The sequence below is a fragment of the Micropterus salmoides genome, unplaced genomic scaffold (assembly GCF_014851395.1).
Source record: "Micropterus salmoides isolate LMB-PRFRI ecotype aquatic unplaced genomic scaffold, ASM1485139v1 Ms_hic_scaffold_17, whole genome shotgun sequence".
NCBI lineage: Eukaryota > Metazoa > Chordata > Actinopteri > Centrarchiformes > Centrarchidae > Micropterus > Micropterus salmoides.
The window spans coordinates 5,533,948-5,552,937 of record NW_024040817.1 but is presented as its reverse complement, the minus strand read 5'-3'; the positions used below and the strand labels follow the sequence as shown (position 1 = coordinate 5,552,937).

The following is an 18,990-nucleotide window of genomic DNA, read 5'->3' as shown; positions in this document are numbered from 1 at the left end:
CTACAGTATCCCTCCGCCGCTCTCCCTCCTCCCGCTGAATGACGGCGGAGGGATATCTACCGCGACGTTCATTATCGTTTTAAAAACACTTATTATAAATTATTATAAATATAAATTCACCTGTCTCTCACTTCGGTGGGCTGAAAAATTAACGTATGATACGACGCCATCTTAAATGAAACGCGATTAACAGCGTTTATTATGAAGCTAACCTAATGCTAACAGTGATTAGCATGCTAACGTTTCTCAACACACACACAACTTGTACCCTGATAAACACACGCCAAGCAAAGCGCAGCTGATCTTCACCTTCTCCGTTTAAAAATAAATTGATCACTGATGAAAGAGAAGGTGACACATTTTGGGTTTTAAGCAGCTAATTTAGTCAGTTTGCTGTTTCAAGCTGCGATTAGCTCGTTAAAGTTTCTGTTCACTAAAAACAAACATTCACGTTAACATGCAGCTACAACAGCAACAACGACCTAGCCGACAAGTTCACTTCACTTATTTCTTATTTTATTGGGGAAATATACATACATAATATGTCAGTTATTGATGGAAAGTTATTTCAACCCTACACACTGCTCTGTGTTATCTTTGACATAGCTAGCATAGTTAATCTAGAAATAGTGCCCAAAGTGATCAAAGTCATTAAATCTGCATTTTAACATCATAATTATTAACACAGTGCTGTTCTGTTCACGAGATGTCTGTCAGCTGGAGTTTTGTCAGGTTGTGTTAACCTAGAAATGACTTGTTAGTTATCGTTAGCCTTAAATAATGCTTGCTAGCATTCTCTAACTAGCTAATGCTGCCAAACAGCAAGTCAATTCTTGTTAAATGACATTGAAATAAATGAACATTTTCAACAATACTTCACAAATATGTATTGTTGTGCCATCATCTCATTACAGTTGAGTTTACTGATGAATAGAATATTCACATTAACATGCAGCTACAACAGCGCTAACAACCTAGCCGACATGTCCACTTTACTTATTTCTTATTTTATTCATGATTTATGAAAAATGTCAGTTAGTGCAGCCCTGCACACTGAGGTTAGCTGCCTTTGGCTAGCTCTGTTTATGAAATAGCTTAGCTTAGTCATTATAATGTCAATATTTATTGCATTACATGCACTTCCTGTGCTCTTCTATCCCCTACAATGATCTTGTATTGATTGCACTTTTTTGTTTTGATTGCACTTTTTGTTAACTCTTCCTTCCTTCCTTCGGTATTTACCTCATTGATGTGATCTGTACTGTGAGCTCTTACTAGTATGTATTGTCAGTTGTAGATCTGTAGTTGATGCTCTGTTGATGCTTGTATGTTGTTCCTCAAATGTAAGTCTCTTTGGATAAAAGCGTCTGCCAAATCAGTAAATGTAAATTTATTAACACAGTGCTGTTATGTTCACGAGATGTCGTTCGTGTTAATCTATCTAGAAATACAATATTATATAGTTCGCTTTAACCTGCTCGCTAACATCCAGCTAAAAGCTAACACTGCCAAACAGAAACTCATTACTTCTTCAATAAATCACATTGAAATAAATTAAGATTGTCAACAAAAGATATTTGTGCAACCACGTGAAATCCTAATGGGTTTTAAAAAACATCTATTATTCTATTTAGTCACACGGCTAATTACTGTCAAATCCGGAGAACTGTTGGAGAGCAGAGGTTTTCAAAGTGGGAGGCTTGGTGAGCAAAGGTCACTTAGAATATCCTAAATGTGTGTGATTTGGTAAAAGAGAAAGTTCAGAGAGACAGTAGTTTAGGGGAATTTTTAGTAATGATCCCTTAGCATCCAGGACTTGAGCGAAACTAATCAAGGAAACTAAAAGGGCTGAGGGGCCCCTGTTTCCAAGCCTTGTCTGAGAGGAGGCCCAAAGTCTCAGACATAGGCATCATTTACACCGAGGACATGTCCCCAGTTTTTTAGATTTTTGATAGCATTTGTTAAATAACAAATGAAAATGCTCTGATGAAGGTTTATTATAAGAAAACATGCAATGCACTTTTTAATATAGAAGAAACAAACGTCCATTGTCCTGAAAAGTTACTTCAGCTAAAAATACAAACAAGCTACTGATTACTGCTTTATATTCTGCTTTGTATTCATATTTGTGAGTTGTCACCTGCCAACAAAGACATTTCCACCAGTGCAATAAAAAAAATGAAGTGCCTAATGCTACGATTTTCTGGGGGAGGACCCCCAGACATATATTTCTGCATTTCATATTTCTTTAAAGTAGATATCTTCTCGTTTTGTTCACGTCACGTCTCGTGACCCAAGTGTATCATCACGCCCTAAAACTGATGTCCCCACCACTTTTCAACACAAAGTGATGCCCTTGGTCTCAGACCTTAAAAAACCTGCAGTACAAAGTTGTTTAAGTTTATTTTTAAGAAGTTTTTTATTTTATTTTGTAATGACTTTATGTTTTCAAGCTGAGTTTAGTTTGAATTAGTTAAACCGGGTTTGCTAATGTTTGCATGTTTATTTCAGTTAAGGATATTTGAATATTGATGTAGCTTTTTATACCTGAAATCCATTTAAACTGTATTTACAGACATATATTTTTGTCCATGCATACAGTATATCTGTTGTTGTAATCCTACTGCAGAATATTTTATTGATTGTTTGAGTTTATTTGTCTCATATAAAGATCATAATGAAACAGGGGACAGTCACAGTGAAACGTCCAAACAAGTGTGCAATAAAAACAAATTTTACATATGGTATATTTGGTGGTGGAACATATTTAAGTACATTTACACACAATATACGTAAGTATAATTCTGAGGTATTTGTAATTTACTTTTTTAGTCATTTATGCTACTTTGTACTCGTTTCTATGCAGTTCAGACAGAGATATTGTATTTAAAAAATAAAACACTGTCAGGAGCTTTTCTACTGCATTAGGAGTACTTTTACTTCTGATACTCAAGTACAAATAAACAAAAAAAAAAAAACCTAAGCTAAAAACGTGATGACGCAGGCGTCGTGCGTACAACGTGGTGACGTCGTTGACCCGGAAGGAAGCCTGCAGCAGTGTTGTTGTCGCAGCTCAGCTGATTTTCTTCTCCGCGGCAGCCTGAGACAGAGCCTCCACAGCTGCAGCTGCTGCTGTTGGTTTGTTTTGTTGTTGTTGTTGTTTACTCTCCGCGCGCCATCATGAACGTGACGCTCGCGGTGAAGCAGTACATCTCCAAGATGATCGAGAGCAGCGGCCCCGGGATGAAGGTGCTGCTCATGGACAAGGAGACGGTGAGAGACGGACGCGGCTGCGCGGCTGGACCCGCCTGTTAATAATAATAATATAGAAGTTAGTAATACTCTGCCTGAGCTCTCTGTCCTGGTTATACTCTGCGCTGCACTATAACGAAGTACATTTACTGCAGTACTGCACTGAAGTACTTTACTTGAGTCTTTCTCCTTCTGCTCCGTCTCGGAGGGAGATGTTGGACTTTTTACTTCACTACATTTATCCGGCAGCTTCAGTTACTTTACAAAGTCACATTTTTACACACAAACACATGAAGAGTTTAGAAAAGAAGCAGCTGACAGGGTTATTTTTATTATTAGATTGATGTTGAAGTTGACATTTTACATGTAAGAATATTTCATTGAAAGTTTTAGATTATTTAAATGTATTTGTAATAAATTAATGGCGCAGTGGATAAGAAACCTTCCTCTGGTGTGGGAGACACTTGACGCCTTGCTGTTCCTCTGACATACACAGCAGTTAAAAGTCTCCTTGTATAAAACCGTCAGCCAAATGAATAAATATTATTATCATTAAATGTGGAGCTTTGTGCTGTTGGTTTATAGATGAAACTAGTGTTGTGAAGGCGTCGCTTTGGGCTCTGGGTTACTGTGACGGCATTTCTAAGTATTTTCAAATTCCCACTAATGGAGGAAACAGTCAGCAGATTGATCCAGAATGAAAACGCTCGTTATTCCGATATAAAACAGGTAAAACGAGCTCCAGCTCAATAACAACTAACAGAACCAGGCTGTACTTTGATTCACGTAGAAATTTAAATTGAAGACTCTAAGTGGAGGAATATTCAGCGAGGGTATCTGTACTTTAGATCAATATACGATCAGTCAGCCTACAGTGATCCACCTGAACCTGACTCTCTGTGTTCAGACCAGCATCGTCAGCGTGGTCTACACTCAGTCAGAGATCCTGCAGAAGGAGGTTTACCTGTTCGAACGGATCGACTCTCACAGCAGAGACAACATGAAACACCTGAAGGCCATCTGCTTCCTCAGACCCACCAAGGTACAGGACCGCTCACCTTCCTCCTTTACAGTACTGACGATGACGATGAAAGCAGCTGAGTGTTGGTTTGTTTCCTGCAGGAGAACGTGGAGCATCTGATCCAGGAGCTGAGGAGACCCAAGTACAGCGTCTACTTCATCTGTAAGAGACGCAGCAGTAATTTGGACACACTTTAGAAATGTCCTTGTTTTTGTAATGAAACGCTAGATGAGATCAGATTGATCAGAAACGCAGTGAGAACACTGTGACTGTTCACCCAGACCAAACCCAACTTTAATCCTCGCGGGGTTTTATCACTGGACTGCTGCTGAGTGAATAAATGCAACCTGCGATTACTGCAGCGCGATGGACCCAAAACAAACATTCAGCTGTGATTTAGTTTCAGTAAACGGATCAAACTGATGCTGAAATGACGACATCATGATGCTGATCTGTTAAACACATGAATTCATGCTTTGTCAGGTCTGTCAGCAACATGACAAGCAAACAACTGTTAAAATGCTTGTTTTCTGAGTGGAGTTTGGTTAGATCAGAGCTATGCTAACCTGTTCACAGTTGTCCCTCTTTAACATTTTAAAAGGCTGACTGATCATTTGAAAACCCTTTTACAATCATGGCAGCACAGATAAAAACTCTCGCGCTGATCAAAGGCCTCGTCAGTCTGCTCTTGTTCTGAGACATGAAGCTGTTCCAGGAGAGAAACGGCCAAGAAACTGAAGATCTGGTACGATGCTGTAAATGAATGAGGCCGCTAAGCAGAACCTGCCTGAGAATCTTCATGTTTTTAAGGTTTCTTCAGTGACAGCTGTCTGCACATTCATGCTAACAGGAGCTAATTCAGCTACTTTAATGGAGCATATTTGACTAAATATGAACAGATGTGGGCTAAAAACAGAGCTCACGTTGTAGCTCACAGCTCACTTAGTGGCAACATCCTCTGCTGGCTCACACGGACGGATCTCTGACATTTCTGACACTGAGTCTGACTCTGAAGCAGACTGAGTTCAGTTCACACGTTCATAAAACTGTGAAATAGAAATAGTGTCTTATTCCCTGTTACACCTTCCTGCTGATGTGTCTCAGATAAAATCCCCCACATGAGCTTTTTAAATGTTATATTTAGTGTTAGATCATCGTCTGACTGCAGTGTGTGTGTGTTTCAGACTTCAGTAATGTGATCAGTAAGAGTGAGATCAAGGCTCTGGCCGAGGCTGATGAACAGGAAGTGGTGGCTGAAGTCCAGGTGAGTCTCAGGTGTTGATGCCAAACATGCAGCTGCTGAAACGTGAAGCTCTTCTGCTTCTCTCGGTGTCATCAGTCTGTTTTGGGGATTAAATGAACGAGCGATTCGTGTCTTTGTTTAGGAAACAATATTGATTGAAAAGCTGTTTGTTTCTCTGGACATTCAGACACCAAGTTAAACGCATGTTCCAGATGCTGACGTGTGTCTCTGTGTGTCTGCAGGAGTTTTATGGAGATTTCATCGCTGTGAATCCTCACGTGTTCTCCCTCAACCTGCACGGAGTCGCCAGGGTGAGAAACCGCAAAGTGTTTCTGTTTAAAGCCTCCCGAGGTTAAAGGGTTAAACATGACGAGGCCGAGTGAAGAATAAGAAAACGCTGGTCAGACGCGGACGCTGTCCTGGATTGGATGGAGTTACTACAGACCTGCTCAGGAAACGGATCAAACTGACGCTGATCTGTCAAACACATGAAGTCTGTCAGCAGGATGACAAGCAAACAGCTGTTAAAATGATCGTTTCCTGAATGGAGTCTGGCTCGATCAGCGCTATGAATCCGTGTACGGTTCGTTCTTTGATCATTCAGTTCAGTTTCAAAACCAAATCAGAAAAACAAAAAATAACAACTTGGTTTTCTGGTTTTTGGCCTAATGAGTCCGATTAGCGCAGCTTTGTGTGTCACGCTTGATAAACCTGCAGCAGATACACCTGGGCGACGGCGGTGCCTGATTAAATGTGATTAAGATGAGCTTGAGCATCAACATAGGTGGTTTTTAGTTAGAAAAACAGGAGAAAATTAGGCTGCAGTAACATTCAGTTTGTAACTCGCTAGCAACAGGAACAGGAAGCCTTCCTGTTCAGCATCACATTAACTCAGTGATAGTTGTCAGTCTGTCCAGCGGTACTCAGCAAACAGGAACTGTTAGAAGGTCATTTGGCGAGCTGTATATTAACGAATCATACAAAGATTCAAATGTTCGGGTAATTTTCGTTCAGCCTCTCTGCCCTGTTTCCACCTGACCCTTATTTTCTGAGAAGAATTTGATAAGTTGCAGGAACACATGGATCAGGAGCGCCGGACCACTGAGCGTCCAGTGCGCCGGTTCCACCGGCAACACAACCAAGAGTAGGTCTACGGCCGGAGAGGGAGCGACCTGGCGGCTGCAGACGGTCGGTGATGAAGCCTGACGCTGCTGATTTACGCCTGATCCACGATGATAGGCGTGTGTTATTAAGAGGAGTAAAGCTCCGCTGTAGGTCGCACCCTGGCCGGAGCCTCGAGGAAAACCCCTTGATAAACAAATCAACCAGCTGCTTCAGATCAGCCCGAAACAAAATGCTTCCTGGATGCTGACGTACTGAGTGCTTGAGTGGCTCCTCCAGCTTGATGTGATCTTGCAGAACAAGTATATTCTCTTATTTCTTTTTTCCTATGTGGCTCTAACAGGCCTGTAGCGCTCACCACAATCATATTCGCAATGTTGAGATGCGACCCTTCGCCTCTAAAATAAAATAAACAGCTTAAATATGTAATATTGACTTTTTGTTTCACACTGAACACGAACACCGTTCTCCGGGTTCCGGCCCTCCAACCACCTCCTTCCTCAGTCTTTCCTGTTAAACATCATATACCTTCGTTTACCGCCGATGGGCTTTGACCATGTGTCCATATGTGACGAGTCGGGGAGGGAGAACGGGTTGTGGGGATCCAACAGCGGTCAAAGATGGAACAAAACGCAGCTCCTTTGTTTTCTGTTATGGGTTTAAAACAGAAAACCAAAAAACAGATGTCTGTTTTTTGGTTTTCTGTTTTTCTGTTCCGACTTGGGTTCTTGGTTTTGAAAGGGAATAATGAAAGAAGGAACCGTACACAGACAGTTTTAACAAGTTACATAAGACAGCTGGAAACAAGACGTATTGTCATCGTCCTCTCTTCCTTTTCTCCCATTAACATTTATCATTCATTTCTGTGTGTGTGTGCGTGTGTGTGCGTGTGCATGTGTGTGCGTGTGTGTGTGCGTGTGCATGTTTGTGCGTGCGTGTGTGTGCGTGTGTGTGTGTGTGTGTGCGTGTGCACGTGACAGGGGCGGAGCTGGGAGTCCTCCATGTTGTCTCGGTGTACTCAGGGTTTGACCTCCGTCCTGCTCGCGCTGAAGAAATGTCCGATGATCCGCTACCAGCTGTCCTCTGACATGTCCAAGCGCCTCGCCGAGAGCGTCAAGGTTTCCGTGCCAACACACTACACTCTCACACGTGACCTCGCCGCGTTACCCTGCCAACACGATAACTTCGTTCTCCGTCCCGCAGCAAATCATCACGAAGGAGTACGAGCTGTTCGACTTCAGGAAGACAGAGGTTCCTCCCCTGCTGCTGATCCTCGACCGCAGCGACGACGCCATCACACCGCTGCTCAACCAGGTGACCAATCACAGCGCTGCACGCTGTGACACCACCGGGGTTTAACTGAAAGTTTATTTATTTTGTCTTTCAGACAGGACGTCTCTCCTCTGGTGATGTTTAAGTGTGTTTCTGCTTCCTCTGTTCTGGACGCATATTTACTGAGCTGTTCCTGAAAGACGTGGTTTTATTTAAACGGCGTCTCCTCCTGACGTCTGCCTGCCTCTGTGTTTACCTGCAGTGGACGTACCAGGCGATGGTCCACGAGCTGCTGGGCCTCAACAACAACAGGATCGACCTCTCCAGGGTGCCGGGGATCAGTAAAGACCTGAAGGAGGTGGTTCTGTCCGCAGAGCACGACGAGTTCTACGCCAACGTGAGTCCTGATCAGGAGCAGCTGACGAGTCACTTCAGGCACACTTTACATAGACGTGACTCTGAAAGTTAAAGCAAACCTGTTACAGCACAAAAAAGGAATATAAGTCAATAAAGGAGAGGGAAACAGAATATGACCTCTTTAACCTCGATGAATGAACATGAACAGAGGGGGTGTTCTGACATCAGAGATCGCTGTTTCACGAGCTGAAGAGTAGTTTCTGACGGACGCCGTGTTGAATACTAAACAGCAGAGATCTTTTTTATGTTTAAAGGCAAATGACAAAAACCAGTCAGACGGGGTGAAAGATAAACGCAGGCTGTAGAGAAGTGACATGGAGGCAACGTGACTGATCAGCCTCCTCCAGTCACAGCCTGTAATCTGCCACACAGATCTGTAATGCTGAGCTGCAGGTTCCCTGTTTAAGGATCATTTGGAGTTTCAGGTCCTGGTGAGGTTGAGCATGTTCTCCTGATCCAGCATCACAGCTCCTGCAGCCGCTGGCCGAGTGAAGTCCTCGTCCCTCTCAGGGTTTCTGGTCTGAGACGTTTGATAAACACAGACGCAGATCTTGTTCGTGGTTTATGATGTTTAAAAGGATGTTTGAACCTGAAAGTCTGACAAAATGTACAAAACCTTCTGTCTCATGAGGCAAGAAGCATCTTTATCACAGACCAGCTGGTGTCATTACTGCACAACACTTCAGAAATAAAATCTCAATGCAAAGGTATTTATTTGTTCTCTTTCACTAATAAAGGTGTTTGTTACAGAACCTGTACCTGAACTTCGGGGAAATCGGCACCAACATTAAAAACCTGATGGAAGATTTCCAGAAGAAAAGACCGAAAGGACAACAGAAGCTGGAGTCCATCACAGACATGAAGGTCGGTCAGAGAGACAGGTGTGTCCCCTCCCTCTATGTCCTCAGGTTGTATCACCTGTCTGACTGTCTGACTGTCCGTCCGCAGGCGTTTGTAGATAACTACCCTCAGTTTAAGAAGATGTCGGGCACCGTGTCCAAACATGTGACGGTGGTGGGAGAGCTGTCCCGATTGGTGTCGGAGCGTCAACTGATGGAGGTGTCAGAGGTGGAGCAGGAGCTGGCCTGTCAGAACGACCACTCCAACGCTCAGCAGGTAACATCTGCACTGTAACACTGCCCCCTGCAGGCAGAGAGCTGTAACTACAGGTAACATCTGCACTGTAACACTGCCCCCCGCAGGCAGAGAGCGTAACTACAGGTAACAGCTGCACTGTAACACTGCCCCCTGCAGGCAGAGAGCTGTAACTACAGGTAACATCTGCACTGTAACACTGCCCCCTGCAGGCAGAGAGCGTAACTACAGGTAACATCTGCACTGTAACACTGCCCCCTGCAGGCAGAGAGCGTAACTACAGGTAACAGCTGCACTGTAACACTGCCCCCCGCAGGCAGAGAGCTGTAACTACAGGTAACATCTGCACTGTAACACTACCCCCTGCAGGCAGAGAGCTGTAACTACAGGTAACATCTGCACTGTAACACTGCCCCCTGCAGGCAGAGAGCTGTAACTACAGGTAACATCTGCACTGTAACACTGCCCCCTGCAGGCAGAGAGCTGTAACTACAGGTAACATCTGCACTGTAACACTGCCCCCCGCAGGCAGAGAGCTGTAACTACAGGTAACATCTGCACTGTAACACTGCCCCCCGCAGGCAGAGAGCTGTAACTACAGGTAACATCTGCACTGTAACACTGCCCCCCGCAGGCAGAGAGCTGTAACTACAGGTAACATCTGCACTGTAACACTGCCCCCTGCAGGCAGAGAGCTGTAACTACAGGTAACATCTGCACTGTAACACTGCCCCCTGCAGGCAGAGAGCTGTAACTACAGGTAACATCTGCACTGTAACACTGCCCCCTGCAGGCAGAGAGCTGTAACTACAGGTAACATCTGCACTGTAACACTGCCCCCTGCAGGCAGAGAGCTGTAACTACAGGTAACATCTGCACTGTAACACTGCCCCCTGCAGGCAGAGAGCTGTAACTACAGGTAACATCTGCACTGTAACACTGCCCCCCGCAGGCAGAGAGCGTAACTACAGGTAACAGCTGCACTGTAACACTGCCCCCTGCAGGCAGAGAGCTGTAACTACAGGTAACATCTGCACTGTAACACTGCCCCCTGCAGGCAGAGAGCGTAACTACAGGTAACATCTGCACTGTAACACTGCCCCCTGCAGGCAGAGAGCGTAACTACAGGTAACAGCTGCACTGTAACACTGCCCCCCGCAGGCAGAGAGCTGTAACTACAGGTAACATCTGCACTGTAACACTACCCCCTGCAGGCAGAGAGCTGTAACTACAGGTAACATCTGCACTGTAACACTGCCCCCTGCAGGCAGAGAGCTGTAACTACAGGTAACATCTGCACTGTAACACTGCCCCCTGCAGGCAGAGAGCTGTAACTACAGGTAACATCTGCACTGTAACACTGCCCCCCGCAGGCAGAGAGCTGTAACTACAGGTAACATCTGCACTGTAACACTGCCCCCCGCAGGCAGAGAGCTGTAACTACAGGTAACATCTGCACTGTAACACTGCCCCCCGCAGGCAGAGAGCTGTAACTACAGGTAACATCTGCACTGTAACACTGCCCCCTGCAGGCAGAGAGCTGTAACTACAGGTAACATCTGCACTGTAACACTGCCCCCTGCAGGCAGAGAGCTGTAACTACAGGTAACATCTGCACTGTAACACTGCCCCCTGCAGGCAGAGAGCTGTAACTACAGGTAACATCTGCACTGTAACACTGCCCCCTGCAGGCAGAGAGCTGTAACTACAGGTAACATCTGCACTGTAACACTGCCCCCTGCAGGCAGTGTTACAGTCCCTGAAGTCTGGATACCACAGAGAACAGAGATATTTTGACTGTTACCTTTACACAGATTCAGAGCCACATCACAGATGAGTCTCCCTGAGTCCAGAGTTACATGCAATATGTTTGGAATTCCCATTACAGTAACTACAGCGAACAGCCACACTGTAACATGATTTTGTCCTAATTATTTACTATGAGAGTTTAAGAAACCTTGAAGAGGACCAACAGGGTGTGGAGGAAGTGATGAGTTCTGAGCTCTGCAGCTCGTCCCATTGTCCCAATGTCTTTGTTTTTCTTGTTTCAGAGCGTTCGTCGGCTGCTGCAGAATCCTCGTCTGTCCGAGTTGGACGCTGTCCGTCTTGTCATGCTCTACGCTCTGAGATATGAACGCCACAGCAGCAGCATCCTCCCGGCTCTGATGGACGAGCTGAGCAGGAGAGGCGTGTCTGAACGCCACCGCAGGGTAACGATATCATCACAAACACTCAAGTCTTATAGTTGTTGATGTGGCCGTGGCATTTATCTTAATTTGTAATGAAACTAAAGACAGGAACACACATTAGGACTGGATCTCTGATGAGGAATCTGATGTGTGACCACGGTGGACTGGGTTTGTTCCACTGTGGGTTAGTTAGTGTTTACAGTAGGCACGAAAGTTGCGATGTTTTGGGGCGTCTTTTTCGCCTGGCGTCCTCCATGTGTTTCTGCCATTCTCTCTGTATGTGTTTGTCAGTAGACGACTTGCTTTATGTTCGACCACATTACTGGACGTTCTGCAGAACAGTTTCCCCGCTTTGGTAAAGAAGATCTGGCTCCTGGTCTACACGGCCCTTTGCTGTCAGTTTTGTAGGCATCATAAAATATTTGAGGGACTGCAGAACATGGGAATGTAAATGGACTTTAAGTGCTTGTCTGTTCTACTGACTGTTGAAGAAATACTGTGAGCCAGGTTCAGAACTTTCAGAGACTGATGAAGACTTGATGATGATGACGATGAAGCATGGTTTATTGAACCCGGCCGAGGAGACACAGTGCCAGCATGCAACAATTGAACACGTCGAATACCAACACCAAATCTGAAGTAGAGCATCTTTTGGTCCCTTTTATGTTTCTGTCTTCCCCCTAGTGCCTGCAGGTTTCTCTCTGAGCTCATCTTTAATTAGCCGTAACCTAAAACAACTAATCTGTCTGATGTTTGGACTCCAATGCTTTGTCATATTGGAATCTGTTACTTTTCATGAGTTGTAATCTGTGGAGCCAGTTAGTTCTTGTAAACATTCTTGTAAGACTGAACCTTGTAAGATTCCCAGATATCTGCTAGTCTGAAGCCTGAGCTCCTGTCTCTACCTTATAAGTCTGACTGTCGTCTCCCTAACGAGGAGGGTTACATGAGAGAAACAACAAGAGCTGGAAGGTCAGTGAACACTCGTCTCTAAGGGTGCTTTCACACCGGCCTCATTTAGTTCGTTTTGCCCCTTGGTGCGGTTCGTTTGAGCAGGTGTGAATGCAGTAGTCGCACTCAGGTGCGCGCCAAAAGCAAACCAAACACCTCTTCAAGGAGGTCTCGGTACGCTTTCAAACGAACTCTGGTGCAAACGAACCAACCACAGGATTTGATGATAGCAGAGATGTGACCTGAGCATTATTTCCAAAGCTGAACCACTAATAAATCCATCTTCTGGCTGCGAAATGTGTTCAGCGATCTTATAGTTGATCTGTATGAGCCGCTTTATGAAAATCATTTGGTAACGTATACTTGTCAGTGCCGATAGCGATACCACAGTATACTGTGGGCTGAAAGGCCCCGAATTATTACTGTCCTGTTTTTACGTTATTATTGATACCAGGCTCTGCGGTCTGACGTTACTAATCATGCTTATAATAAATTATCACTTCGTGAGCTCTTTGTGATTCAGATCAGAAGCGTTAAAGTGCTGCGCAAACTTCTGTCAGTGACTGGAGTTTGATTTCCCCACGTGGGTCCTGGTGATGCCGGCACCGAGCCCGGGTGAGTCCGCCTCCTCTGGTCTTACCGGAGTCTTGTGTTCTGTCGGAGCGTAACACGCAGAGGGTCGCTGTGCCGTCTGGGTGGATTTACTCGTCGTCCGGTTTCTGCTCCGTCCTGACGATCAAACACTGAGACGTCTTTGTAGCTTCGGCGTTCAGCTTCGTCTTGTGCTGAAAGCGTCCAGCTGCTGAGTTTCAGGTGAAAAGACGTCCAGGTGTCGAAGTTAAACTGGAGTGAATATTTGGTTGAAAGGTGACAGTTTTGTAAGATGTTTAACTTTCATTGTTTCAACAGCACGTGTGTGTGTGTGTGTGTGTGTGTGTGTCCTCTCTCTCAGATGGTGAAGTCAGTGGTGGAGTACGGAGGGAAGAGGGTCAGAGGAAGTGACCTCATCACGGCGACAGATGCCGTCGCCATCACCAAGCAGTTCTTCAAAGGCCTCTCGGTACACACACACTGTAGTGACTGTAGTGACAGTAATAAACACCAAACACGTCCAAACGCACCTGCGGACATAAAGTTACAATTGAAAATGATGATTCGTAGACTTGTGTTGATGGCGTGTGTGTGTGTGTGTGTGTGTGTGTGTGTTTGTGTGTGTTCAGGGCGTGGAGAACGTGTACACTCAGCATCAGCCTCTACTTCACGACACTCTGGATCAGCTGATTAAAGGTCGACTGAAGGACAGCCAGTTCCCTTACCTGGGACCCAGCAGCCTCAGAGACAGGTAACAAACACGCTGCTGTCACATCTGACCAACTTCACACTAGTTATATATGTTTATTCAAGCTGGTCCTGTTATTTAGCTTGTTTATATTGACTGAAGGACACCAGCTAACAGCTCACTGCTTATTCCTTCATCGTTCTATCCCAGGCTGCAGCGTTCATAGTTCAGCACTTCCGCCAGCAGGTGGAGCCTGTGAGTCGAGCTAGTTTTAAAGCAGAAGTAGTAGAAGAAGAACAAGACTTTAAGTGGTAGTTTAAGAAATTAGTTTTCAGCAGGAATGAAAAATCCGGTCTCCGGCTGCAACATCTGTATTTATAATCAAGCTGGGTTTTATTTGTTTGTGGATAAGAACAGTGCTTGAAGTGGGCCAGAACGCTCCAGCACGCAGGACCGGCACCTCCACATTTTACTCGTCTCCCGAGCTGCCGGTCCTCTCCAGATCAAGGTCTCTGGGCGCCACGTGACGCTCACCCGTTCCCGTTCTCTGTAAGAAGAGAAGCTCGGTGCCTTTCACGCAGCCGTGTGCTGAATGTAGCTCAACAATGACGCTTGTCGTGAACCGACCAATCACGGATCACTGGATGGGGCAGGACATTTAAAAGTATTGACAGATAGGTGTAATTTCCACTGGGGACAGGTCAGGATCAGAATGTGTCCACCACTTTTTGAAAGCTTTTGTTATTATATTCCATTATATTTATATATTTTGAATTGTCACCTGTCACCTTCATGTAGTTTCCCTTCATAAAGACATTTCCTCCATAAATTGGTTCGGAATGCAGGAAATGAAGTTGTAATATTCACTAGTTTCATCTTGTGGTTGGTGATATGCGGGGGGGGGCAGGGGGGGTAACGGCACCTATTTTTTTCCATTTCAAGCACTGGATACAAAACTGCATTCACAAGCTGACACACACACATGAAAATCTTGTTATTTGTTGATTATAAAATGAACAATTGTCACAACGAAGGAGAAAAGTTCTTGTGCCGCTGCAGGAAACAGGAGACGAGAGGACAGGGAAGAGAAACTGGAGGGAAATCGCACTGAAAGAGGAAACACGGGTCATAATGAAAAGTCTCTTCTCTGAAACTCCACTGCTCAGTTTAAAGTTCAACACTTGTTGTGTGTTACAGGCCGCAGGACATCATCGTGTTTCTGATTGGTGGAGCCACGTATGAAGAAGCTCTGACTGTTTACAACCTGAACCGCAGCACACCGGGAGTCCGCATCGTCCTGGGAGGAAGCAGCATCCACAACACCAAGAGGTGACGCACACACTCACTCACACTCACTCTCACACACTCACACTCACACACTCACACTCACTCTCACACACGCACACACTCTCACACTCACTCTCTCAAACACTCTCACTCTCACTCTCACACTCTCACTGTCACACACTCACTCACTCACTCACTCTCACACTCTCACTCTTTCACTCTCACACTCTCACTCTCACACACACACACTCTCACACTCACTCTCACTCTTCCACTCTTCCACTCTTTCACTCTCACACACACACACACTCACTCTTTCACTCTCTCACTCACTCTCACACTCTCACTCACACACTCACACTCACTCTCACACTCACACTCACTCACTCTCTCTCTCACACTCACTCTCTCACTCTCAAACTCTCACTCTTTCACTCTCTCACTTTCACTCTCACTCTCACTGTCACACACTCACTCACTCACTCACTCACTCTCACACTCTCTCACACTCACTCTCTCACTCTATCTCTCACTCTTTCACTCTCTCACACTCACACTCACACTCACTCTCACTCTTTCACTCACTCACTCTCTCTCTCTCACACTCAAACTCTCACTCTTTCACTCTCACTTTCACTCTCACTCTCACTCTCACACTCTCACTTTCACTCTCACTCTCACTCTCACTCTCACTCTTCCACTCTTTCACTCTCACACTCACTCTCACACACACTCTCACACTCACTCTCTCAAACACTCTCACTCTCACACTCTCACTCTCACACACACACTCTCACACTCACACTATCACTCTCTCACTCACTCTCACATTCTCACACTCACTCTCACACTCTATCACTCTCTCACACACACTCACACTCACTGTCACACACTCACTCACTCACTCACTCTCACACTCTCTCACACTCTCACTCTTTCACTCTTTCACACTCACTCTCACTCTTTCACTCTCACACTCTCACTCTCACTCTCACTCTTCCACTCTTTCACTCTCACACTCTCACACACACACACACTCACTCTTTCACTCTCTCACTCACTCTCACACTCTCACTCACACACTCACACTCACTCTCACACTCACTCACTCTCTCTCTCTCACACTCACTCTCTCACTCTCAAACTCTCACTCTTTCACTCTCTCACTTTCACTCTCACTCTCACTCTCACTGTCACACACTCACTCACTCTCACACTCTCTCACACTCACTCTCTCACTCTATCTCTCACTCTTTCACTCTTTCACTCTCTCACACTCACACTCACACTCACTCTCACTCTTTCACTCACTCACTCTCTCACTCTCTCTCTCTCACACTCACTCTCTCACTCTCAAACTCTCACTCTTTCACTCTCACTTTCACTCTCACTCTCACTCTCACACTCTCACTTTCACTCTCACTCTCACTCTTCCACTCTTTCACTCTCACACTCACTCTCACACACACACACTCACTCTCACACACACACTCTCACACTCACACTCTCACTCTCACACACACTCTCACACACACACACTCACACTCACACTCACTCTCACTCTTTCACTCTCACACTCTCACACTCTCACACACACACACTCTCTCTCACTCTCACTCTTCCACTCTTTCACTCTCACACTCACACACACACACTCTCTCTCACTCTCACTCTTCCACTCTTTCACTCTCACACTCTCACTCTCACACTCTCACTCTCACACTCTCACTCTCACACACACACACTCACTCTCACACACACACTCTCACACTCACACACTCACTCTCACACACACACTCACACACTCACTCTCACACACTCACTCTCACACACACACTCTCACACTCACACTCTCACACACACACTCTCACACTCACTCTCACACACACTCTCACACTCACACTCTCACACACTCACTCTCACACACACACTCTCACACTCACACTCTCACACACACACACTCTCACACTCACTCTCACTCTTTCACTCTCACACTCTCACACACACACACTCTCACACTCACTCTCACTCTTTCACTCTCACACTCTCACACTCACACTCTCACACACTCACTCTCACACACACACTCTCACACTCACACTCTCACACACTCACTCTCACTCTTTCACTCTCACACTCTCACTCTCACACACACACACTCTCACACTCTCTCTCACTCTCACTCTTCCACTCTTTCACTCTCACACTCTCACACTCACACACTCACTCTCACACACACACTCTCACACACACACTCTCACACTCACACTCTCACACACACACTCTCACACACTCACTCTCACACACACACTCTCACACACTCACTCTCACACACACACACTCTCACACTCACTCTCACACACACACTCTCACACTCACACTCTCACACACTCACTCTCACACACACACTCTCACACTCACACTCTCACACACACACACTCTCACACTCACTCTCACACACACACACTCTCACACTCTCACACACTCACTCTCACACACACACTCTCACACTCACACTCTCACACACACACACTCTCACTCTTTCACTCTCACACTCTCACTCTCACACACACACACTCTCACTCTTTCACTCTCACACTCTCACTCTCACACACACACACTCTCACACTCACACTCTCACACACACACTCTCACTCTTTCACTCTCACACTCTCACTCTCACACACTCTCACTCTTTCACTCTCACACTCTCACTCTCACACACACACTCTCACACTCTCACTCTCACACACACACTCTCACACTCACACTCTCACACACACACACTCTCACTCTTTCACTCTCACACTCTCACACACACACACTCTCACTCTTTCACTCTCACACTCTCACTCTCACACACACACACTCTCACACTCTCACACTCACTCTCACTCTTCCACTCTTTCACTCTCACACTCTCACTCTCACACTCTCACTCTCACACACACACACTCACTCTCACACACACTCTCACTCTCACACTCACACACACACTCTCACTCTCTCACTCTTCCACTCTTTCACTCTCACACTCTCACTCTCACACTCTCACTCTCACACACACACACACACTCACTCTCACACACTCACTCTCACACACACACACTCACTCTCACACACACACTCTCACTCTCACACTCACACACACACTCTCACTCTCTCACTCTTCCACTCTTTCACTCTCTCACACTCACTGTCTCACTCTCACACTTTCACACTCTCACTCTCACACATCTGAAAATGTGTATTATTCCTAAAGTCCGTTCAGGCTAAGCTAACAGGCTGTGACTGATCCAGAGGAAGCTTTTTCCTCCGGTTCATCTTTCTCTTTCCATGACAACCACTAACGAGGTTCAGGTGGATCTCAGGGCTCCATAAACCTTCAGATAGGAAGAGGAACAGTCTGTCGCTGCTTAGCATAAAGCTAACGTCTCTACGGCTCTTCTGCAGTTTACAAAACTAATACCACACTGTAGAAACAGTAGCAGTAGTAAAGCAGAAAAAACGGTTTCAGTCAAAGGTCAAAGGTCAGATTTTATAACCTCCTCACGTGGAAGAATCAGAGAAAAGCAGTAAGAAGAATTTTTACCTGCGTGACGTCCGGGTGTCTTTTTACTCTCTCAACAGTTTCCTGGAGGAAGTGATGTCGGCGACGAGTCATAGCGGCGACAGAGCACAGTCAAGTGGTCGCCACAGCAACAGGCGCTAAACACAACAGAAGACAACAATAACAAACAACAACATTCCCCCCCAGCCGAGCCTCTGTAACGTGTCCGTGTGCTTCTTGTTTTAAGTGAACAAACAATAAAAGAGAATGTGATCATGTGACGTCTTCACTCATTTATTTCCACACCAACAT

General features: G+C 45.5%; 1 protein-coding gene across 1 annotated transcript; it reads left to right on the top strand.

Moving 5' to 3' along the window:
- The first annotated feature begins 3,026 nt into the window (after window positions 1-3,026).
- On the top strand, window positions 3,027-18,957 carry vps45 (vacuolar protein sorting 45 homolog). The gene is made up of 15 exons (XM_038724354.1): window positions 3,027-3,273; window positions 4,160-4,294; window positions 4,375-4,435; window positions 5,458-5,537; window positions 5,759-5,827; window positions 7,619-7,756; window positions 7,842-7,952; window positions 8,173-8,307; window positions 9,078-9,191; window positions 9,276-9,443; window positions 11,474-11,632; window positions 13,515-13,622; window positions 13,783-13,904; window positions 15,039-15,170; window positions 18,759-18,957. Exons 1-15 carry the CDS (start codon window positions 3,181-3,183, stop codon window positions 18,838-18,840), a joined length of 1,707 nt encoding a protein of 568 aa, XP_038580282.1. The 5' UTR covers window positions 3,027-3,180; the 3' UTR covers window positions 18,841-18,957.
- The last annotated feature ends 33 nt before the right edge of the window (window positions 18,958-18,990 follow it).